This window comes from Solanum lycopersicum, chromosome 7 (assembly GCF_036512215.1).
Source record: "Solanum lycopersicum chromosome 7, SLM_r2.1".
NCBI lineage: Eukaryota > Viridiplantae > Streptophyta > Magnoliopsida > Solanales > Solanaceae > Solanum > Solanum lycopersicum.
The window spans coordinates 58,371,201-58,396,765 of NC_090806.1; the positions used below are offsets into that span (position 1 = coordinate 58,371,201).

At 31.7% G+C, this 25,565-nt stretch overlaps 2 protein-coding genes and 1 long non-coding RNA gene across 3 annotated transcripts in view; all 3 read left to right on the top strand.

The window, feature by feature from the left end:
* Positions 1–208: 208 nt before the first annotated feature.
* LOC109120665 (uncharacterized) lies at positions 209–3,413 on the top strand. The gene is made up of 2 exons (XR_002028135.3): positions 209–1,499; positions 3,106–3,413. It is a non-coding gene; the product is annotated as an uncharacterized lncRNA (long non-coding RNA).
* Positions 3,414–14,439: 11,026 nt separating this feature from the next.
* LOC138337530 (uncharacterized) lies at positions 14,440–20,513 on the top strand. Its single transcript, XM_069287445.1, has 11 exons — positions 14,440–14,547; positions 14,630–14,787; positions 14,896–15,016; positions 15,110–15,496; positions 16,519–16,570; positions 16,672–16,865; positions 16,940–17,564; positions 17,775–18,307; positions 18,803–18,962; positions 19,351–19,665; positions 19,786–20,513. Exons 1-11 carry the CDS (start codon positions 14,440–14,442, stop codon positions 20,511–20,513), a joined length of 3,381 nt encoding a protein of 1,126 aa, XP_069143546.1.
* A 2,485-nt stretch (positions 20,514–22,998) lies between these two features.
* The window catches only part of LOC101263730 (protein DAY-LENGTH-DEPENDENT DELAYED-GREENING 1, chloroplastic), a 42,041-nt gene continuing 39,474 nt past the window's right edge, over positions 22,999–25,565 (top strand). The window contains exons 1-3 of the mRNA XM_019214828.3: positions 22,999–23,165; positions 23,249–23,954; positions 24,411–24,496. Coding sequence (XP_019070373.1) covers positions 23,286–23,954; positions 24,411–24,496 — 755 coding nt within the window. The 5' untranslated portion in view covers positions 22,999–23,165; positions 23,249–23,285. The remainder of the gene's footprint in view (positions 23,166–23,248; positions 23,955–24,410; positions 24,497–25,565) is intronic.

Sequence of the window (25,565 nt, forward strand, 5' to 3'; positions counted from 1 at the left end):
TTATACATTTCGTTTATGTTTGTATAAGCGAAAGAGGCGAGGGTGGCGAGCGAGATCTGGGAGAGGGGAGAGAGGGAAACAAAAATATATGTATTTATACAATTTCCTCTCGCTTTATACAAATAGAAACAGATTTAATACACTTGTTTTTGTATAAAAGTGAGAGAAAGCGAGCGAGAGATGGAGCGAGAAAGGAGAGTGGCGAACTAGAGTTTGAGGGAGAGAGGTGACTGACAAACAATTTGCACAATTAAATTAAAGGGTGGTTATAGCAATTAATTTGATTTATTAGTTTACCATTATATACAATTTTTCCTTCAATTTTCCAGCAGCCTAACCCAAGCCCATCTCCACAAAAACCATCCCACTAAATGTAATACAACATTCAGAAACAATTTGACGTAAATTGATTTTCAACGTCTCTTTCTGCAGCCCCTACTGTTCTAGTACGGTGCTTTTGGCCATGGCAGACTGGGTTTTTTCTGTTACAGCTGCTTCTCATCCTTGCTCGCCTTGAGATCGAGACACTTTTAGCAGCAAGGACGTTGGGATTGATCCTAGCCATCCATTCCCCTTTCCCTTTCCGGAATAGGGTTAAGGCTTCAGAAAAAAAGGTTCCTTCAAAAATGGAATTTTTCAGAGTTTTGACTTTCGAATTGGGCTTGGTCTCATCCGAATTTTGATGGTTTTCCTGTTAAATTTGACAAGATTCAAAAATGGATTAATGAGAAGATATGGTAGTTAGGAGGATAATTCTTCATTAGTAGAAAAGTCAAGATAGCAACTTTTGTAGGTGAAATTTAGGTGAACCATTGATTTCACAAGGTAAATGTTGACATTTTAACATATTGTGATGTCATGGATGACATCAATAGGAAGAATTCACTATTATAAATAGGTAGCTCCTAATTCATTTGTAACATACCTCTCACTTGTCTTATCATCTCCTAAGGCATTTGTTTTTCTTTCTCTCTTGTAGTATTTCACTTGTACTCTTTTGGAGTGAAATAAATATTGGTTGTTTGTGTCCGAGGAGTAGGCAAAAGAAAACAAAAGTTGCCGAACCTCGTTAATTCCTGGTGTTCTTTTTTTTGTTGTCTCATTTACTATTTATTAACTACCTTTAGATATAGTAGTTGTGATTCCATCACTCTCTATATATTTAGCTTTCGCAACATTTCCCCCTCTTTTCCAAAATCCGAGCCCCCTTTCTATATAATCGTTATTGTCTCATTGTTTTGGAGGAGAAATATATATATATATATATATATATATATATATATATGTATATATACACACACAGAACCAGTAAGATGGAAAGAAAAAGGACATTAAAATCAAAGCTCCTGAAGTCGCATAGAGATTGAAAACAAGTTTTTCTTTCAATTTTGCTCTTGCCGACTTCTATTTTATTCATCCAGGCTCATTGGGTTTGTTTGTGGTCATAGAAGCTCTATCTTTTCTGTTCGTACTTGTCTCAAGTCGCTGCATCTCGAAAGGTAATACTCATTTTTGTTTTAAACATACTTTTATTCTTAATGCATCGTTTGCTCGGTTCTCAGATGTATAGATTGCTTATTTGCTAGTGTTTTTTTTTTTTTGAAATTCCCTTTTAAATCTCATTTGTCTAAAAACCAGTGATGGAGTTTATTTGAAAACCCTTGGTTGTTATTTGTTTTAGTTTTCAATGAAGTTTTGACGTCTTCCCCTCCCAAATTCTTATTTTCACTGTTAAAATTTTCTTATTTCACTGATGTTCCTACTGGTATGGTATGAAAGTTGTGGTTTAGTCATAGAGCTCGAAATTACCTTCTGTCTGTGATTTCGACTTCCATATCTGTTGCTTACTGCATCTTTCGTGTCTCTTGCCTAGTAGAATCGACAATCTGATTCATATGCACAAACAAGTTATTTCAAATTAATGAAATGTCTGTTTAAATTGATTGTGTTTTGTCATCCCTTTTATTGTTTCTCTATGTTCCTGACTACCCTTTGGTTTAGTTATCGAAATATTCTGCTCGTCTTAAGGTTCTTTTGGCTGTTGAGAATTCGTATTATCATGTAGTATCAGATTTCACTTTTTTTTACCGCAAGTCGGAGGGGATGAAGTCTTAAGGTTTGAGTTTGTTAGATTTCAATGTATGCCCAGGGGTATAAAAATTTTGTGCTAAGTTCATTGTAGTATTTTGTCGCCTATGTATGTCTCCCCTCTTTACTTAAAATTCGTGAAAATATGTCAAAAATCTCCCTTTATTTCACATTTGAAATTGCCACAAGGCAATAGTATTGTTTTGTTAATTAGGTTTACTGTTTTGCTCATGTGCCAAAATTCTCAAATTAGTTATTAAATATGTGGGTATATAACTGTCTTTGCATAAGTCACATATTTTATTTTTTTGTTTAAAAAAAAAAAGAAAGAAAGCCTAATCACTACTTCAATAGTTTGCTTCTTTCATTCATTGGTAATTGCTTCCTTGTTATTATAATTAGGCTTAGGTCTACTCTATTTGATCACTGTTAGTGCTGGCAATTTAAGTTCACTTTTCACTGACCCGCCCAAATAGCCAATTAAATATGGGTTAAAAGAGTGATTTTAAATAGGAAAAATAATTTAAATACACAACTTTAAGTTTCTTATTGTCTACTTTTCCCTACTTTTTTACAAAATTACTTTAATCCCTTATTTAACTTGTAATTGAAATCTGGTATATACATAATACACTCTTTCCTCCTACATTCATCATTCCTTATACTCCTTGTTTTTTTTCCTAATTTCACTCAATTCTCTTTTCAGTTACAAAGCATTATGCCAAATTGATTTTCAAATATTTTCTCTCTCAATCAAACAAATTTCAAACATCAATCTTCACTTTTGTATCTTACGTTTTCTCTCACAAAGTTTGTCAAATATACTTCAGTCGATTTTTGTTTCAGTTGTTTCTTATTGATACATATCATACTTCGTCTTCTCTGTCTCTCTCTCTCAGAGTTTGTCATCTTTTTACTTTAATTTTTACTTTGTCTCATCATGTTCACATGAATCCAGATACTAATTGAATAATATACGATTTTGATGACGAAAATTGTGCAAAAAAAATAATCCAGATGCATGACCAGGACAAAATTTGTATGCAAATAGAGGAGGTGTTGACTTCAGTTGCAGATCCATTAAAAAAATTTGCACATCATGATTGAAAAACGATTATATCTGTTGTTGAGGTTGAAGATCAGATCTATGGCTGTAGAGATATATTATAGATAATAGTGTTTATAGTTCATTATATATCTTATACATATTTTCTTGAATATAATTAAATGTATCATTAACGTATTTGTTAATAATTGTTTGTTCTAAAACTACAAATACAGACCGATGATACTATTAAGAATAAGAAATGACGGATGTTTCAGAAGTCTAACCGACAGATGAAAATATTCATGATACTATCAAAAATCAACAAGAAATAGAGAATTTTTCAGAACTCTAATCCGCATATGAAAATATTCGTGTGTTATTACAGAAGCAAGTGAACATAAGAATATATTAGAATGATTAGAAAATTTAGTATATAATACATTATCAGATGTGGTTGATAAGTCAAAATAAAGTTTGTATATGAAACATTATTAATTTAATGTATCCTGACTTATACTACATGCTGCTATTTTAGGATGACGAACCAGATCAAGGCCCCCAAGATCTTAATAAAGCAGCAACGAATGAAGATACATAAACAATATTATATCATGTATAATGTATCTTTTGATAAAGTAAAGTATTACTCAAACAAATTAAGAAACATAAATAGTAATATATCACACACTAATTTTTTAGGCATGATACAAAAATCAATTTTTTACTAAATATATCTCATATATTTTTTTTGTATATGATAGATAGCTACGTCGGATTATATGGGCATGATTCATAAATACTAATTTATAATGTATCAATCTCAAGGCAAACAACTTATGAGCAACAATTGCATGCTTCATGTATCCCATAACAATACAACACTTATCAATTTACACAAATAGTAATGTATCATGCACTAATCTTTTAGATATGATACGTAAATTCGAATTTAAACTAAATGTATTAATTATTTAACAACTACCACATGATAATGTCTCAATCTCAAATCTAACATCTTATGAGCAACAATAACTTCTTTAATGTATCTAGTATAAATACAATATTTATCAATTTAAACGACAATAATAAATAGTAATAATGTATCATGCACTAATTTTTTAGATATGATACGTAAATTCGAATATATACTAAATGCATCAATTACATAGCAATTATCGTGATACATAGCAATTATCACACGGTAATGTATCGATTTCAAATCTAACATCTTATGACAACAATTACTTATTTAATGCATCTAGTGTAATATACAATACTTATCAATTTAAATAACATACATAAATAGTAAAATGCTAAGTTGCACAGATGTATCTTCTAAATTTTTTTGATAATTTTATATCAAAATTGAAAAGACCTTAATGAATTAGAAGAAGAATTTTGCATCTCAAAATTTTCAATGATTTAGAATCAAAATTTAAAGGATCTTCAATTAAGTGGAGAAACATATCCCACATACAAAATACAATATTAACAGACACTCGAAAACAATACTTGGTAGAGTAATATTTCGGTGCACTGTCTCAACAATATCAATGAACCCATGTGCCAAGATCAATCATGATGTGTTAAATTCTTTAATGCATCTGCAACTGAAACCAGCACCTCGTCATATGCATACAAGTTTCGTCCTAGTCATGGACACCACCATCAATCTTTTCAATTGTGTCAATGCATAATGAATACATTGCAAATCGTGATTCATTTTTTTCACTTTTAAATATAATTTAACAACCATGTCGCTCTTAATTTTCCAAAAATGATTATGTCACTTTTGTAACTTTCATATTACACTTTGTTGACCCAAATTCCTGAATGCCTCAGTAAAATTGATACAATCATCTTCTATCAACAAAAAATCAGTATTTCTCACTTTTTCTCAATGGATGGATGTTCACAAACTGTTATTCAACGTAGAAGATGTAATTTTGAATTTTGAAAGGTCTGAGTAGATTATCTGTTAAGATAGGGATTGTTTTGTTTCAGTTACGCTTAAATTAAGCTAATTAAATTAACAAAATTAATTATTACAGTTTTTTTCCTTTTTATGCTCAACAATAATTTATTTACCTTATATCAATTATATTGTATTAGATTGCTAGTTATGTATCAAAGTCACCTTTTTAAGGGATTTTTCGTAGAATGTAAATTAATTGGGATAGGATGTAATTTATATCTTACACTATGAGATTCCTTTAATTTTTACTTTTAAATATGGGTTATATTTGGGCTTATATCCATATTTTATCCATTAAAATATGGCCATATTATGGTAAACTACGAGTCATATATGGGTATTCCAAGTTTTTTTCAGATTTTCAAAAAACCTTCTGTTGCCTAGTTTTAGAAGTGATTTTTTAAAACTTTCATATATACGTCCCTATTAATATTTCAACTATCGACCTCCCACCCCCACCCCCACCCCGCCCAAAAAAAATTAATATTTATGTTTAAAAAATATTTTGACTTCAAAATTTCATTTTTCACTACTACACTCGAACCCCCCCCCCCCAACCCGCCCACCCCTACTAGCCCCCTCACCCCACCCCCATCCCCCCAAAAAATTAAGTTTGTTTTTAGAAAAATATTTTCAACTTCAATTCATCTCTACCATCGTCCCCCCATCAGCCCACACCCTCATCCCCCTACCATCGTCCAACCCCACCAAAAAAAAAATTCAGTTTATTTTTAAAAAAACCACCCCCTACCAAGCCCCTACCCCCAACCAATCCCCAGCTTCAAATTTATTAAGTATGTTTTTAAAAAATATTTTTAAATTTAAATATTTATTTTTTTCACCCTACCCTAGAACACCCCCTATTGCCCCCCCCCCCCCCCCCCACACACACACACAAACCCCGATTTTTTTTTTTTAAGTTTTTTTTTAATTTTATAATAAAATAAAACTAAATGAAGCATTTTCAACAGATTTCATCTAAGAAAAGACTAAAATATTTTCTCCATATTGAATTCTTAAGTAAAGAACTATTTCTTCATGAAATATCGGTAAAATATAGGTAAACTAGTATTTTACCCAACCCATTTTTATCCATATCAAATATGGGTTGGTTGAATGATTACCTATTTAATGTTTACCCACTTTCAACCGGCTCATATTTGACCCAATCCGCCCATTTGCCACCACTAATCACTGTTAACTTAATAGTTTAGCCATCATCGCCTTTTGGTGTTTTTACTAAATTACATGGAGACTATAAGCTACTCTTAAAGTCACACATATCCCATTGTGTGAGTTCGAAACCTTTCTCTTTGTCTAAGGCTTTTTTATTCTTGAGTTTGTTTCCTAAAGTGGAAGTGCTTCTAATGCTAGTATGTGACATCTAAGTTTCCATTTTCTTTGTGTATTTTATGATGAATAGAAATGACAACTTGAAGCAACTTAATAATTTATTTGGAAGTAGAACATTGAAGTTATATGTGTCTTTAATTTGTTAAAACATTTGTAGAGATCGTTGTTTACATATCGTATACATATGCTTATCTTATTCAAGGCTTGTGTTAATATGGTATTTGTATGTTTCTTCTATGGAACAAGTCCAATAATCATGCCAACTTTACTTCTTCATTTGTGTTTTCTATCATCTTATTTTTATGTCTTATCTTCCTTAGCTAATATAATTGTTTTATGTGCATGTGAAATTCCCCTCGAATCCATTTGGACTCCATTTCCTCTCCTTGTGTCCTCTTGTCGGAGCCATGAAGGCTCAATCCTTCATTCTCGAAGTAGGCTAGCCCCTCTAAAACTGACGTACAGGTTTTGAAAGCAGCAAATATCGTTGGAAGTTAAATTTGTAGGCCTCCAAAAGCTAAGAAAGGTGTTTGAGGAGATTAACTAGGATTCATACTTCCAGTATACAATCCAATATACAAGAGAAAAGAATAGAATACAGCCTATATACAGTGGTATACGAAAATCGTATACACATTTTTTGGGGGAAAAATAGGGCCAGAAGTCCAAAGGGAATTCCAGCAGGCCCAACAGGTCCAAAATGGGGCAAGATCCATTTTTGGGTGACTTTAGATTTAGGACGGGTTATAAAGATTTGGGCCGAAGACCCAAATTTAATACTCTCTTCCTTTTTACTTCTATTTGTATTACTTTGACTAACTTTGCTTACTCAGCCTTTTATTTTTAATATTGGTTTTGTCAACACTTACAAATTACTTCCCTTTAAGAAATTCCCCAAGATGATATTAATAATAAGTAAGTAAATAAATAAAAATGAATTTTCTATACTTGGTTAAAATTTGGAAATATTTGTTCAAGATTATTTTTAGTCAAATCGCCGGTCGGTCAACTGCAAGTAAGGGGACACTCCGAGGGCCTAACGCCTTCTCGGAATGTATATTTGAACTTCAAATTATTTTTTTTCAATTGATTTTATCTGTTTAAATCTTTTGAAAATAATTATAAGTTTTTTCTTGATTTTTACTAAAAATTAATTGACAACTCTGTCAATTCGAAAAATTAATTTCTCTTAAATCATAAAATTAATTGATTTTTCAAAACATAACCATTATTTTTATCCTTATTTTATTTTTGAGTAAAACACTTGCAACAGAAATAATGAAATTCCTCTTCCTTTGTGATTAAGAAAATACTTTTTTACTTTCATTTCCCATTCAAACAAATATATGCACAAAATAATCTTTCACTTTCCTTTATTTTTCTTTACTTCATTATTTGCAATCAATTTTAATTACTTGCCTTTTTACTTTTCTCCTTTAGTTCTTCAAACTTCCTGTCCACAATTAATCTAAATCATATTGTCAGGATACTTGATAAATGTTTTAATTTGAATGATTCAAATTATATAGCCTATTGTATATATATATATTTATTTATTTTGATTTGAATAGGTTTTAATCAATATATAAAATTTTGAACAAAGTTTTAATATAAGAGGTATTTTTGTTGCTAATTTTTGTAAGTACTCACATGTGACACCACTAATCACCTATGTAATTATAATCATTATCAATCAATTTTTGTTGTCAATTACCATCATCAATTATTTCTGTTATTATCATTGTTACTGGAAAGTCATCCTAATTGTTCGTTATCATATATATCACCTTTTTGGCTCTGTCATTATATTGTATCTCGTCGCCATTTTCGCCATCACTCAACAACTATCACCATTATGGTCAATCTATAGTTCCATTGTTATAACTAGTACCACTCGACTCCCCACCACACATGCTTCATTCGCTATCACCATTATTACATGCATCCCCATCTCGTCATTATAACCACCATCACTATTATCGATCACTACTATTGCATCAGTCACTATAACACTAACAATCTTTACATCACAACTCTTACCATCACTATCATTCACGACCATCACTATCGATCATAAGTAATCAGTTTTTTTAATCAAACAATAATTTTATTTTAATGAATATATATATATATATTTTCTATTTAAATAACAACTTAATTATTTAAATATGTATTAAAATTCAAATATCTTAATCCCAAAAAACAAACAAAACCTTAGGGGAATGTAATTTAAGGAAGTAACTTAGCTTATCTATTGTGTATGTATAGATACCTGTAGAAAAATATTATCCCAAAATATTAAATTAATAACTAAAGATTACATTGTTAAGGATATTCATAAATTTATGCTTGACTAATTAGATGAATGCATTTTCTCTTATATTAATAATTTTATTTGTCAATTAAGCAAGTATTGGATAAAAGTTCTATCAAAATTATAGTTGAAATTCCTTGTTGAGAATTATCAAATCAAATTTATTTGATTAATTAGATAATTTTGTTTTCTAATACGTTAAAAGCTATGTAAAGTAAATATTGTATAACAACAAAATCTAATGAAAACTTACATATTTTATATTAATATTAAGAAAATATTTATAATTTATAATATTAACAATTTCTTTATCGAATACTTATAGTATATTTATAATATAATTTTAGTACATATTATAGAGAATAATATATAAATTACATATAGTATATATTCATGGATACACATTTATCACTTCATTATACATATAATATTGTGTCAATTTCTTACCAATCAATCATATACATCATTAGCGCACTTATAATAATTTGTATTACATGCATAATTTACTTTTAATATATATGACAAATTTATTATAATATCGTTATCTATTACCACGATGATAGCAAATAAAATAATGTCTATAATTATTTATTAAAACATACTTATTCAAATTATTTTGAGAAAATGCATAAGTACCCCCCTCAACCTATGCCCGAAATTCCAGAGACACACTTATACTATACTAAGGTCCTATTACCCTCTGAACTTATTTTATAAATAATTTTCTACCCCTTTTTAGCTTACGTGGCACTAGTTTGGGAAAAAAAATCAACCATCGTTGGGCCCACAAGATAGTGCCACGTAGGCTAAAAAGGGGTAAAAAATTATTAATAAAATAAGTTCAGGGGGGTAATAGGACCTTAGTATAGTATAAGTGTGTCTCTGAGATATCGGGCATAGGTTGAGGGGGTACTTGGGCATTATCCCAATTATTTTTCCTTTTAATAAAAAGAAAAAGTATTATAAATTAAAATACAACTGAATTAGTGGAACATTCATAAAAAAAAGTCAGCAATCCTATTAAATTTGGTTAATGTAGTTTATGTATCTCCTTATCATATCATATATTATTATAAGCACGAACTTCTTAACCCCAAAGTTGATTTACCGTTTTAACCCTACAATAACATTTATATATTAATTTATTAAATATATTAGTTAAACCTATTAACCCCAAAGTTGATTTACCGTTTTAACCCTACAATATCATTTATATATTAATTTATTAAATATATTAGTTAAATATTAATTATTATAAATTTAATTTCCTAACAGCCCTAATTTAATTATTCAGAAACGCCCATCGTTTGCTGCTCCACTTCTCTTCTGCAACTGTTATGAAGTTTCATTATCCTTCTTCCAAAAACCTTTTCAGCTACTCTCATCATCTGTATAAATGTCTCAAATCACATGTTATTGTCCATTAAATTGTTTCTCTTTTCTGTGCCTGGACGATATACAAGTAAATATTTTTGGTGCTCTGTTTTTGTTGCCTAATAGTTACAGTCAATTTTTAACATAAGTGGGATTATTGTTCATTGAATTGCGTTTTTCATCACAACATATAATAGAATATCATTTGTCAATGGATTTCCAGTCAATTAGTCCACATCATTCCGTGCCTTTTTTTTTTTTTACTTTTAATCATTCACTTTTGTTAAATGTTGTTTGTGGTTTTAAAACACTGCAAGTGTTTAACTTTGTTTTAGGGGACAATATGCGAGGTCACTTTGTTAAGGTTAATCTACTTTTGCTGATGTTAATGCTTTAGTTTTGCTCTGTTTTGCTGCTAATTGAAATATATGTACACCCTTAGCCTGAGGATAATCTGAAGGTAACTTCTGATGAACATGAAGTATCATGTTGGGAAAGTTTGTTTGTTGCACGAAGGAACGTGGATTGGACTAACTATATTGTTTTCTGTAATTTAAAGGTGAAAAAAGAAAAGAAAAAATCTCTTTTATTAAGGACTGAATTTGATTTCTGACGGTAAATCAACCAATTCCTTGAAATTCAGATAGCTATGGATACTTCGTGTTACTAAAGTCTAGAAGTAATACCATTAAAGTAAGATGTCATCCAACTATAGGTTGTTAGTATCTGCATCTATCTGGTGAGGAACATTTGGTTTGAAAATGGGACACTCTTCTCTTTAGTCTTGAGGTCTCTACAAATTGGTAAACTTTAGTGGTTGGTGAAAGTGACTGACTATACTCCACACAACAACTGTCTGTGTATATATACAACGCTCTGAATAATTTGAATTTGCGTTGTAAAGCCTCTACACCAACTTTGAAACGTTTTGTTTCATGTGGATTAACTTTTACCATGTGACATCCCTTTGATGGTTCAACTTAAACTTATCACGTGAGAAGACATGATAATCTCTCTCTCTATATATATATATATATATATGTTTGCTAAAGTGTGTGATTCCTATCTGAATAGGTCATTCTGTTTTCATGTGTAATATGACGTCCCTGCTTGTTCATTTCTTTCGGTACGCCCAACTTCTTAACAAAGGAAGTTGCAACTGCAAGTGGATTGTCATAAGGTTCAGTGGAGTTGCACATTGCGAGTTTAATTGATAGCTTTTACATTGTCTTATATGAACTCGCACATTACGATTACTTTTACTTGATAGCTTTTAGTTTTGCATACCTCACAATATTACGCGGATAAGGATACTTTGTAGATCATCCTAGGATTGGCCTGACATAAGTTGAATCCTTTTCAGGTTCTCCAAGGTCATTGTAATAAGCATAGTCAAAACCCTGTCCCACTCCTCAAGCTTTCCAATTTCATTTCCTCTCAAGTTCAACAATTCCTTTTTCCTATACCAGTGCAATTTTACTGGAGTTTCACTTGGAAGCCAAGCCTGCATCATGTAAAAAAAGTGCTCTGTCATAAACTACATAGGCATATGGATATACATATTATTTGAAAAACAAAGTGCTCACCTGATTCACAAAGGTTGAGTTTGATTGCCTACTTGTAAGTTGTAATTAATATCTCTCTGAAGCAGGTTCTCGCGCGTTCAAAATAATTGAACTTGCTGCAATAGATTTGAGAGTAGGAATCAATTATATTCCGAAGGAGTTTCTTTTAGATCCAAGGTAATTTCGTACTCTGCAACTTGAAAGTAAATAACACGAATTTGCGTAAGATTGTACATGTTTCACTTACTAAAGAAGTGAAGAATAAAGGAAATAAAATTTACAATAATAAGCATTAGTCTACGTGAGGGGATTATTTATTGATTTTTGCAGAAAAAATTGAGCTATGCAGGTGATTACTGCAAATTTGGAGCTTTGTTGACAGCTTATAGAGCTTTTTCATCAGTTTGTGTATTCATGATTTTTACAGGACATAAGGAGTTGGATTGCTAGGAAGAAAAATACTTTACAAAAGCACAGTTTCCAACACTATGCCTCATGGTGAGTTATGATTTGCTTACTGATCCTGCTTCAGACGTTAAGCAGACAAGCGAAAATAAACATGTAATGTGAACAGATCAAGATTGTTATCATCATTATCATATGTTGGAGCATTAGATAGCAAAATGAATATCCATTACTTCTTTTAGTTAGGCTCTTTTGGATAATTGCAAGAGGTAAAGTGAGTATACAAGAATTAATTTCTTGCATTTCCCTTGTATTTGGATGGTAAATTTTGATGTAAACTTGATGCATACAATGGTATGCCATGCTTTAGGATTTGGAAGGACTTTATCAATAGCTCCATTTATCATCTTAGATAGGGAAATATATTTTTTCATTTGATGGGTACTTTGCCTTGATTTGTAGAAACTAAATTTTGCACGTCTTCTTTAGTCTACATCTTAGGATATTGTAAAAATGGGAATTGGAGTCAGTTACTCCCTTTAATTTTCAAAAGCATGACTTTATCAGTGTTTAGGTTTTGATTTCTTGCCTGACTTTGGTTATTTCATGTTATAGGACATTGATTCTAATTGTTCAGTGACTACAAAAGATCTTAGGTTTTGTCTTACTTAAACATTTATAGCTGCTGAAGCTGAATCATAATATTTGTGTCCAGTTAAGATATTATAGAATAAAGTTATTATCATAACATGCAAACAGATTGTCCACCATGTACTTTTCCATTTTGAATTCTATACGTTTGCAATATTTCTGTTATAGTAACTTGTTACATTTTTATTGATTTACTTCTATTTGAATCTACGTTTATCATCTCTTCATGTTCTAATAATGTTAGCAGGTTTCTTGCTATTGGAAACACAAGAATATGTATTATTTCTCCACCCTGGAACTTGCTTCAATTAATGTGATATTTATACTATTGTTAGTTGAAGTTGCTCGCTTTTAAAATTTAAAAAGAAAAATAGTTTATGTTTCGTGAATATTACATTCTTGATCATTTTTATTATTAGACCAAAAGAACACTAATTATATAAAAACAAATAGCATTTACGTCACAAATATATATTGTATTAGCACATCCTAGATACTACAACAATACAACGACAAGTCTAGAAGAGCTCGAGAACCAGTGCCTACCAATTAGCAAGTTGAATAAATATGCAACAGAATGGGTTATTAAAGTCTTAGTCATTCGTCGGAGTTTAACAAAAGAGTATAAAAATACAAATGGTGAAGGTATTCGTTGGCAACTGATATTAGTCGATGAAGAGGTAACTCTATTTTAATATTTTGTTATATACATTATTTAATATGTTAACTTCTTTTGGAATTATAATGATTATGCTCCTAACCACAGGGTACAAAAATACAAACCACTCTTTTCAACAAAGATGTTCATGCATGGAACAAGTCTTTTCAACTTAGTCAAAGTTACTACATTATAAATGGAAAATTAAATGGACCTAAACCAAACTTCTTATCCGTACATAAGGAGCTCGAACTAGCATTTATGAACAACACCGAGGTCGTTGAGGACAAAAGTCATTTTAAGACTGAACAATTTTCAAATGAATTTATTACATTTGATGAAGCTGAAAAAATCAATAATGAAAGTTTGTTTGGTAAATTTCACAAAATGTTTATTGTTTGTTCCATACATTAAGAAAATAGGTTTTTTAATACATTATTTTTTATAGATGTGGTGTGTATTTTACTCAAAGTAAAAGCACTAACTGGAGAAGGACGAAGCATTAGACGCGAAGTAATCGTTACAAACGAAAGGTAACATATACTTTTTATGCATCCTACATATAAATATTTCACGTTAATAAACATTTATCATAAAAAAAATTGTTACTTGTATAGGTATGATCGAAAAGTCATGACTTTATGGGGAGACTTTGCTGAAATCGAAGGTCAAATGTTACAAAGTCTTGAAAGTGACAAACCAGTTCTTGCCTTTTGTGATGTAAAATCATCAATTTATCAAGGTATACATCTCCACACTTGATATATTTGAGTCAATTTTCAAAGTACATAAAAGTATCACTGAATTAATTACTTCTGTTGAAATAGGGAATTTTGTCCTTTTCACAACTCCTGTTAGTAGTTTGCTTATAAATTCACAATTTGAAAAAGCAAACAATCTCCAAAAATGGTAAGTAATACATGTTTCATCACACTTATTTAGAGGCTACCCACATGCCACATCATTAATATTTTTTATTCATTTCTTAAAAATTTCAGGAATGACAACATGAAGGCAGAAAAAATTGACGTAAATCTAATGCTAAGCAAACTAATGCAAACTGCCCGTCAAGTGAAAATTAGTAATATTTTAAATGGTTCACTTGCCATTGTGAAGGTACTTTCCTATACAACACTCATCTTTTACTCTAATTATATATTACAAATGTAATTACGTGATTTACTGAATTTACGTATAGGACATGTACTATAAGTTCAATGCTATGGTTACTAACATTGACAGTAACACCGACCCATGGTATCCTAGTTGCAACAAATGCTACAAGCGAGTTACTGTTATGAATAGTATTGCAACTTGTACCTACTGTAGAGCTGAAGATGTTGATTATGAGGCGAGGTAAACTTTACTCCAAATGCATGAAAAAAATATTATTAACTAATGAGCTTACTATGTCGCTATCAAATAATTAGCACCACACTGATTAAAACATCCAATTTGATTTAGATATCGGTTAAAGATTGATGTAACTGCCGAGGATCAATTTCTAAGCATTACAATGTTTGATGCTGCAAAATACTATTTTGGTTGTAACGTAAAAGAGTATGTTCTCTCTACATCTGAAAAGGTAAATCACTTACTCTATGAAATATTGGCTTGTATAAATAACTTTACCCTATTTCAATTGTAAGGCTAATATATACGTTTTCATATTTCACAGAAAGAACAATCACCATACTATCGCAAGATGGTATTGAGTAAAGGGAAAGAATTCAGTATCCTTGTTAAGATTGATCGTAAATTCCCAGATGTTGACACAAACATGAATGTGATAGCTATGGAGATACATGAGGTTTCCAAAAAATTACCACCAAATCAAACCAAAGTTAAAATGCCAATTACAAAACAAAGAAGCAAGATGACGAAGATACTAAGTGATGATGAAAAAATGAAAGGAACAGTTGCAGGCATACCTCATGTTGAAAAAGATATTGCAGCAGTTGAAACTGACATTGAAAATGCACACAAAAAAAATACATGCAAGAGGACTAACAATATTAAACAAGTCATTGCAGATGATAATTCACATAAATTGAGAATACATGAGGTAGAAAAACAAATTGTACTAGATGAAAGTGATGACGAAGCCCCACTAATTCAACTACAAAGAAAAAGGACCAGGAAGGTTAAAGGAAAAAACATCATGCCCTATCTGATGGAAAAGAAGATCAAAGAGGAAAAAAAATAATATATAATTGATTTAAAATTTCCTTATTTTTATCTACCAATGCTTATTATCTCCCTAATATTTAAAAACAACTTACCTTTTTTCATCAAGCAACTTCACCTAACATCGCTTTTATTTTTAACTTACTTTCCTATATCAATGAATTTTGTTAACTGTTTCACTAAACATTCAATGTATGCAATTTATTACTTCAAAACAGATCAACAACAATCTTCTGCTGCAATGTGTATCCTCATACATAAAAAAAGGTTTGCATACATCCTACCCTATAATAGATGTTTTTTCCTATATATGTCAAATATGTGACTACAATTGCCATTAATGATTCCGTTATATTTTAGATCAATGCTAAATTACATATACTAAATAGGAAGAGATAAGAGAAGTGTCACACCAACAATCCAAATTTTATCACCATCAGATCAACAATGACACACAACCAACATCAAGGTAAATCTAATATGTTAAGTACTTATCACAATTCAAAATTAAATTTAACCCTTCTATTCACTTCACTTCACAGTTGATACAAATATAACCACTCCTTTCATGCCAAATCAAGCAGGTGATAAAGAACAAAACATTCCTTCTACCAGTAAAACTCATCAGCATGACAACTATATAAAAAAAAATTCCACCAACACAGGTAAGAACTTACATAATCATGTAAAATCCAACATACATGAGTACTTAGTACAATGCAAACATATTCGCATATACACATACAAAAATATTACATCCTTTGTCTAAATGTACCAAAAAATGTTCCCCTTATAGAGAAAAGTCAATTGCAAAGCACATTGCGAAGAGTGGATAAGTATATATTAGCAACCCAAACAATATCACATCTCGAAGATGAACATCCACGTTTGAAAAATCAGCGTAAAATCAATTGGCTATTTAGAGCATTATCTCAAGAGTCTGAAGTTAGAGGTACATCGGAAAACCCTATTCATATCTTACATAACTTGAACGTTCAATAATTTTATCAAATTACATTTCTAACATATCGCTAAAAATATTTCTATATATAGGAATTCTTGCTTATAACTTATCTTTATCATATCTGCACGTGCTGAAAGGCGTCCCAGAATGTATTTATTGTGCTGCAAAAAGATTGGAACATGAACCTCCAGCATTCTGTTGTGCAAGCAGATATATCAAATTAACAAACACTGAAGCACCAACAGAACTATATGAAATGTTTGTGGCATCTACTCCAGATGCGGTAGAGTTTTGCAAAAATATTCGTGCATATAATAGTATCTTTGCTTTACATCTTTTGGTGTTAACCTGGATAAGGAACTAGCATCTGCAAAAAAAGGAGTATACACATTCAGGGCACAAGGTCAAATTTATCACGATCTACCATCGTTGCTACCACGTGATAACAATCCATGTTACTTCCAACTATACTTCTTTGATACAGACAACGAATTGACCAACAGGCTATCGAAGGTGAATGAAGGAATTCTTTCAGACCATATTGCAACAAAAATCAAACAGGTAATGGAGAGTAACCCATATGCACAAATATTTTGCCAATTAAAAAACCAAACAAGTTTCCACAATTTTCAACTTCGTATTGCTGCAAATGCCTCTTTGGATCAACGAGTGTACAACAGACCCTCGGTAAGTCAAGTAGCAGCAATTTGGATCGATGGAAACAATCCAAATATACCTTTTGATCGAGAAATAATTGTTCATGAGCACTCAGGGTACAAACATAGAGTAAAACACTATTTTGGTTGTTATGACCCTCTTCAATATCCTTTGTTATTCCCAAGAGGTGAAGGTGGATGGCATCAAGGAATAAGAAAACAGAGCAAAAGACTGCCTCACAGAAGAAGTGCTCACTCACCACCTATACTAAATGATATTCCAACATTCATATCAGCTGATGCAATATTAGCCAACGAGGATCAAGGTAAAATATATTACATTATGGTCTCTTATAGCAAAAATATAATCATGTTCTTCACAAGTTAGCAACTGATAAAAAACACATATACTATATATAAGAATACTACCAAAGGCGTACACAATACAATTATAAGAAAATACATTTTTCTACTATACCAATATGATAACCAACATAAAATAAAAATAATGTTAATATGATTCCTTTCACTTGTAGATGTCCGCCGTGAGACAAAGGGAAATGTTTCTTGCAGAGAGTACTATTGTTATAAGCTACAACTACGAGAAACAGAGAGGTCAGTATTACTACTATGTGGAAGATTACTACAACAATTTGTGGTTGACATGTACATAAAATTGGAAACAACAAGGCTAGAATATTTCAGAAAGGAACAATCAAATTTTAGAAGAGAGGTTTATCAAGGTATTGTTGATAGTGTCAGCTCGGGAGAATGCAATGGAGATAGAATTGGGCAAAGAATACTACTTCCATCATCTTTTATTGGGGGGCCACGAGATATGAAAAAACGCTATATGGATGCAATGGCTTTGGTACAACATTTTGATAGACCAGATCTGTTTATAACAATGACGTGCAATCCTGACTGGATTGAAATCCAACAAGAATCGCGCCTCGGACAAACTCCTCAAGATAGACCTGACTTGGTAACAAGAGTATTCAGAGCTAAGTTGCAGGATCTAAAAGAACAAATTTTCAAGAAAGAAATATTTGGAATTGTTGTTGCTCATGTATTCGTGGTAGAATTTCAAAAACGAGGACTACCACACGTACACATACTTCTCATATTAAAAGAAGGGCACAACATCAAATCAGGAGATCAGTACGATAGGGTTATCTCAGCAGAGATTCCAGATAAATATGAGTATCCTATATTGCATAAATTAGTGTTCAAACATATGATGCATGGTCCATGTGAAAACAAACGTCCAACAAACACATGCATGCAAAATGGACAGTGTAAATATCATTACCCAAGGCCCTACAACAACAAATCAATCCAAGCAAAGGATGGATATCCAATTTATAAAAGAAGAATGGATTGAAGAATAGAGATTGTTCGTGGAATGCATATGACAAATCAATGGGTAGTACCTTATAGCCCTTATCTGCTTACAAGATACAATTGTCACATTAATGTTGAGGTTTTCTCAGGAGTCAAAGCAATAAAGCATCTATACAAGTATATATATAAAGGACATGATCGGTGTGCAGTTTATGTTCAGTCTGATGATGGTGAAAATGTTATTGACGAAATACAAACATTTCAAGATGCGCGATGGGTCTCACCGCCTGAAGCACTATGGAGAATGTATGAATTCAACTTGACTGAAATGCAACCTGCAGTCATCAACCTTCAACTACATTTGCCAGAAAAACATTCAGGTACAGATATTAATGCATTATAATACACATTTACTTAAAGAAATAATTAAATTATCAAATACAAATACTAACTCAAAACAAAATCACAGTGTTTTACTGGAAAAATCAAAATTTAAAAAATGTCATCGCCTGGGATGGTGTCAAGCAAACAATGTTGACCGAATATTTCAGAATGTGCTCAATTGACTCTGAAGCAAAAACATATCTTTATAGAGAATTTCCAAAGTATTATGTTTGGAATTCAAAGGTAAAGACTTGGACAAAAAGAAAAACAAGATCTGTAATTGGTCGCATTACAATCGGTAAGCTGAATGAAGTAAGCTATAAAATCATACACATTGATAATTTTTAAACTTACTAATTAGTACATATTGATTATATTTCACAGCTAATCCTCGAGAAGGGGAAAGATATTATGAGCAGTTGTTACTAAACCATGTAAGGGGACCATTGTCATTCAACGACCTACTCACGGTCAATGGCAAGCAATGTCAAACCTTCAAAGAAGGAGCCAAAGAAAGAGGGTTACTTGAGTCTGTCAACAGCATATCAGAATGTATGAGAGAGGCTGTTGTTTTCAAAATGCCATTCGCTCTTAGAAGTTTGTTTGCTACAATTTTGGTTCATTGTAACCCAACGGATATTAGAAAACTATGGGATACTTATTATGAGGATATGTCAGAGGACTTCAACAGGCTATATGGCAACTCACACAATACTATACTACAGTCTACTCTGAATAGTATTAATAATTGCTTGCAAAGTATGGGCAAAAGCATAGACATATATGACATTCCTTAACTATATCACAATTTCCTCGAAGTTGGTTCATCAGAATGTAGAGAAATAAATGAAGAAATGTCCGTGCAAATACCACCAGAAGATATTGATGCACAGTCACAGTTAAATCCAGAACAACATCATGCTTTTACAAAAATAATGCAAACAATCAATGCTGGAACAACTGCAATATTCTTTGTGGATGGACCCGGGGGTACTGGAAAAACATACCTATATCGTGCATTACTTGCCAATGTTAGATCAAGAGGTATGATAGGTTTGACAACAACAACCAGTGGTGTAGCTGCTTCAATCTTACCAGGAGGACATACATCACACTCAAGGTTTGAGATCCCTCTTCAAACAAGTGAATCAACTATGACAAACATGTCAAAGCAAAGTGGTGTTGCCAAATTGATTAGAAAAACAAAAGTGATTATATGGGATGAAGCACCAATGGCCAAACGACAAATAATAGAAACAGTCGATAGGAGCTTCAGAGACATAATGGACATCGATAAACCATTCGGCGGAAAAGTCATGGTTTTTGGAGGAGATTTTCGACAGGTGTTACCAGTAGTTTCAAAATCAACTCGAGCAAAAATTGTAAATGCAAGTTTGGTCAAATCATATCTCTGGCCTTTGATGGAGAAGATTCAATTTACTAGAAATATGAGAGCAAGAACAGATCCAACATTCAGTGAGTTCTTACTTCGAGTGGGTAACGATGATGAACCAACAATAAGAGAAAATTTAATCCTCCTCCCATAACAATTAACAATCAAACATTCCAAGGATGAAATTCCAGAAGAATCCATAATAAAAAGAGATATTTCAAAACCTGCAAGAAAATGCTGCAACAACAAAATATGTCACTGAAAGAGCTATTTTAGCAAGCAGAAATGACCATGTGGATAAAATTAACAACAAGTTAATATCTCAATTCCCAGGTGAAAGCAAGATATTCAATAGCTTTGACTCAGCAGAAGATGACACCAACAACTATTACCAAGAAGAATATCTAAATACTTTAACACCAAATGGTCTCCCACCACATAGGTATTGAACATAATGCATTACAACTTACAAGAGGCGGAAAAAATAAAAAAAATGGATAGATTTTGACATATCTTATTTAATGCAGGTTAGAATTGAAGGAAAATGCACCTATCATGTTGCTAAGGAATTTGGACCCTTCAAGTGGCTTATGCAACGGCACACGAATGATATGTCGAGGTTTCTCACAAAATGTCCTACATGCAGAAATATCAAGTGGTCATTCTGCAACAAAATATGTGTTTCTTCCAAGAATACAACTATTACCACCAGAAAATGAAGGATATCCATTTAAATTCATTCGAAAGCAATTCCCCATACGCCTTTGTTTTGCAATGACTATAAATAAAGCTCAAGGTCAAACAATTCACAATGTTGGTTTGTATTTGCCCCAACATGTTTTCTCACATGGTCAATTGTACGTGGCACTATCAAGAGGGATATCTATGTCCACAACAAAAGTACTTGTCCTAATAGAGCAACCCAAATGTCAAAAAGGAACGTACACAAAGAACATCGTCTATAAGGAAGTTTTAGGTACGATAACCTTATATACATATATGGTCATTCTAACACATATAATTAAATATTTACAAATACTATATACTAACAACATTACATTGCTTCAAATCACAGGTTTAGAAGACGCAAGTAAACCTATACAAGCATAATGGATTCTTCAACAACTCACACTCTACAATGCATTAGAGCCATTTTCAAAATACTTCTTTCATTACTATTATCAGCTTTATTAACATTATATTCTATTATAATGTTTAAATATTAGTATTATTAACAAATAACCGTACTTTCGTACTTCTGTTTAAACACTTCATATTAACTGCATATTATTGTTACTGATTATTATTAAATGCATCAAATTTTTTTCACTATACAACATCACTAATACCTCATGTAATCATCAAAAGAATAATAAACACAATGTACGCTTCTACTACATCAATAACAATTCACCCAATCATTAAAACACAGATTTACAAGAAAAAAATTCACATAGAATGATATTACTTACCATAGCTCACATGTGCAACACACGTGTCCCTGACTAGTATTATTATAAGTGGGAAGCTCTAAAGTGAAAAATTGAATTACTATTTTGTCCTTCTACTAAATTAAAACTTTTATAATTTTTATATATATATATTAAATCTTCTTATTCTCATTTCAAAATCTTGACCTTTCAAATTTCTCACACAATTTTTTAAAAATAAAAATGAGTAATTATTCCTTAAAGACAAGAAATTAAATGAGATTCATGTATCTTTTAAAGTTAAATTTCATTGAGTTACTATTTTGCCCTTCTACTAAATTAAAACTTTTATAATTTTTTTTTAATATATATATTTAATCTTCTTATTCTCATTTCAAAATCTATTTTAAATTTCTCACACAATTTTAAAAAAATAAAAATGAGTAATTATCTCTTAAAGACAAGAAATTAAATAAGATGCATGTATCTTTTAAAGTTAAATTCATCTCTATTTTTTTATATTTATTATAAGCAAGCAAGTGAACGAATTTATTTGGTGTCTACCCAATAGATAGCTGTGGATTTTGTAGATATTTTTTTCTGGAATAAATGTACAATTGTGTATAGGAATAAAGTAAAAAGATGTTGGAAATTAGAGAGGAAAGGTTCAAAGTAGTCACTTATTTTGAGTTAAGGCTCAAAGTGATCCTTAATTTTTTACATAGAGTACTAATAGTCCCTCATATTTGTAATATTGGTGCACTTTTGGTCCTCCCTTAAAATTTTGACTCCCAAAATTTTATATAAGAAATGTCCGATTGTCTTTTTTATATATTTAGTAGAAATAACAACTCTATCCGAAAGAAGATCATAAGAAAAATACCTTATCTTGTTCACTAGAAATATTACTGCAGCTAAACTAAGAACATCTTAACATATGACTTTGCAGAAAAAGAAAAAAATTATACTACTGCACGTGAAATTATCGTGATGAACCTCTTGATTACCTGCAATATGATTTCTATTAAACAAAATAACGTATTTTTCTTCTCACATACTTTCATACTTTCATATGAAATTGTTATTTCTACTAAATATATGAAATGACGGTTGCACATATCATATGTAGATTATAGATAAAATCATGGTAAAAAAATAAATAAAATTTTGGATGAAAATCAAAAGTGCAAGGAACTATTAATGTTTTATGTGAAATTAAAAAAAAAGACTAATCCTTTCCTCTAGATTATATTATATTATAGATAGACAAAATTCCGTTATCGCTATTCCCTCTTCGCTTCACTCCAATTGGCCCCATTCATCCTAAATACTGACAATTTCACCTTCAAATTATCAGATAAACAATAGCTGAGCAGGTTGGGTGTTACATTTTCTTTATATTTTTGTGTTTGCTGTTAAATTCTCTCTTGGTTAGCTCATCATTTAAGTATTTTCCCAGCTCTTCAATGATGTATTTTTGGGTGCTATTCCTCTGAATGCTTCTTGGAGCTACATCTTTACTACTGCCATATGAGTCTGAAAAATGTTGTCTACCATACATGTCCTTAATGAGCACTTCAATAGTCTTAGGTCAAAATTTGATATCTTTCAACAAAAGTAGTTCGGTATTTGCGCATAATAGTTGCATTACTGAGGTTCGCTGTAGTTGGGGGAGGAGGAAATCTTTTGGGTCGATTCCAAATGCAAAGAAAAAGTATCCAAAGAAGAAAAGCTGGTGGAGAGAGTTGTTTTTTGTTGAAAATGGGAATTGGCTGGGTCTGAGGGAGGATGATATGCTTGATGGACTTGAATCTGAAGGTTTAGGTAGTGATGATGATGATGAGTTATCAGAGAATGAAAAGTTTGAAGCTTGGAAGAGACGAGCCGAGGCTATCATGGAGTTAAGGGAAGCACAAGTAGATATAAAGAATGAGGAGAATCGGAAGTGGGATGATTGGCTTGTTGATGGAAATGTTGTATTAGGTAATGATTCATCATGGGTTCAGGAGTCCATTAGAGTACCTAAAGATAACAAGCTGGAAGATCCTACTGAATTAATACCTGGGAGGGGTTTGGTTAAATCCGTGAGGGATATGATTTTCGGCAGGGAAGAAGATGATATGCTATATGAAGATCGTATTTTTCAGTATGCTTCATTTAATTCTGTAAGTGCATTTATTCTCATTCTCATCTTGATTCCCCCCCTCAAATTAGTCCGTAATCTTTAGTGTCTCTATGTTTCAATTGGTGAACTTTTTGGGAAACCTATTACAATGTGGAATAGTTAGGTAACTGCATATGCAAAAGCTCCTTGCAATTCACTGCCAAAATGGTGCACTGAACATATGGTAATTTGAGTATGTTCAATACCTCAAGAAAGGTTTATCTAATAGCTAAAGCTGCCAAAATGAAGGTAACAAAGCTGAGGAGCTTCTGCACGACAATTTATTTTCCTTGGATTTATTCTAAAGATTATGAATGTAGAAACATCTAAGACATCTCGTGTTGTCATGTCCCGAGCACTTAAAATTCCCTTGGTATTGTTGTTGAGCACTGAGAATTGCCAAACGTTGCATCTGGAATGTATTTTATTAGGAGTCATTTTTCTCTTCCTGTTGCAGGCTAAGTTCTTCGCATTGCTGATAATTGTCCCATGGGCTTTGGATTTTGTAGTTCATGACTATGTTCTTATGCCTTTTCTTGACAGGTAACTTCTGCTTGGATTTATTTACATGCCTTTTATTACATTTTTGAAGTGGTTGATGTTTGATCTTATGTACCTAACTTTATTTTACCATCAAATGTTTTCCTACATTTCTTTTGGTAAGACCTGATATTATTGACGGTAAGCACTAGAACCTCTGTAGGTAACTAAACCATTCTCTGTTACATAAATGATTGATTTAGTGTGCCAAGGAGGTGTTACCATTTTCTAAGGATCTGCCGTGGAATCTAATAGCCCCATAACACGTCATTTAAATTGTTCAAACTCTAGAAGTCCAATGGAAACAAGTGCAGGATGAAAATGTTTAATCATCAGTTTCTGTTAAATCTTAGATATTTTATATTCATTTCCTTACACAAATGTGTCACAAAAGCGGTAAATGTCTGTTCTTCATGGCAGCATTTGACTGTCCATGTAGCATAAGTTAGGTCTTATATAGGATTTATGTAACAAGATTTTATAATTGGTCTTTTTCTGAGTATCCTCAGCTGGAATGCATAGTGTTATTATCAGAATGAAAATTGTGCTGATGTATCTTCTCAAAAAGAAAACTGTGCTGGTTTATTTGGCGTTGGAGTATTTTATTTGGTAGATATCGTCAGATAAAGGATAAGGGGAGCTAGTTGAATATTTAAATTGTTATATAAATGACTTCTGTCTCCTAACTCTATATTCATATACACCAGTCTGCCGTTTCCATCTTCCAGTTAACACTAGTCCCCTTTGCTTTTCTGGTAGATGCTAGTACAAACACAAAGCCTAATTCTAAACTACACTATCTGTTAACTCCTGCCTTTTCTTTTTTTACCATTTATTTAGCTTATTGAGTTTGTGTGAATTTGCGCCGTTCCCAAGCTCGGATAAAGGAGGAGGGTTGCGATAGAGGTTGATAACCAGCATAAAACTAGTAACATATATGGGAGTGATGTTAAACAGTTAGTGTAATATTCACAAGATGAGTGTTGTTGAATGTGCATGCAAAGATGGACGTGCAAACATACAAGATTAGAAATGACTACATCCAGCTGAAGATGCAAGTAGCATAAATCAA

Excerpts from the sequence above, each read along its gene's own strand:
- LOC138337530 (XM_069287445.1), top strand. The coding sequence starts at position 14,440 with ATGAAGGCAGAAAAAATTGACGTAAATCTAATGCTAAGCAAACTAATG. Across the intron at positions 14,548-14,629 it reads GTTCACTTGCCATTGTGAAG|GACATGTACTATAAGTTCAA; the intron begins GTACTTTCCTAT and ends ATTTACGTATAG. Across the intron at positions 18,963-19,350 it reads TTTGCCAGAAAAACATTCAG|CTAATCCTCGAGAAGGGGAA; the intron begins GTACAGATATTA and ends TATATTTCACAG.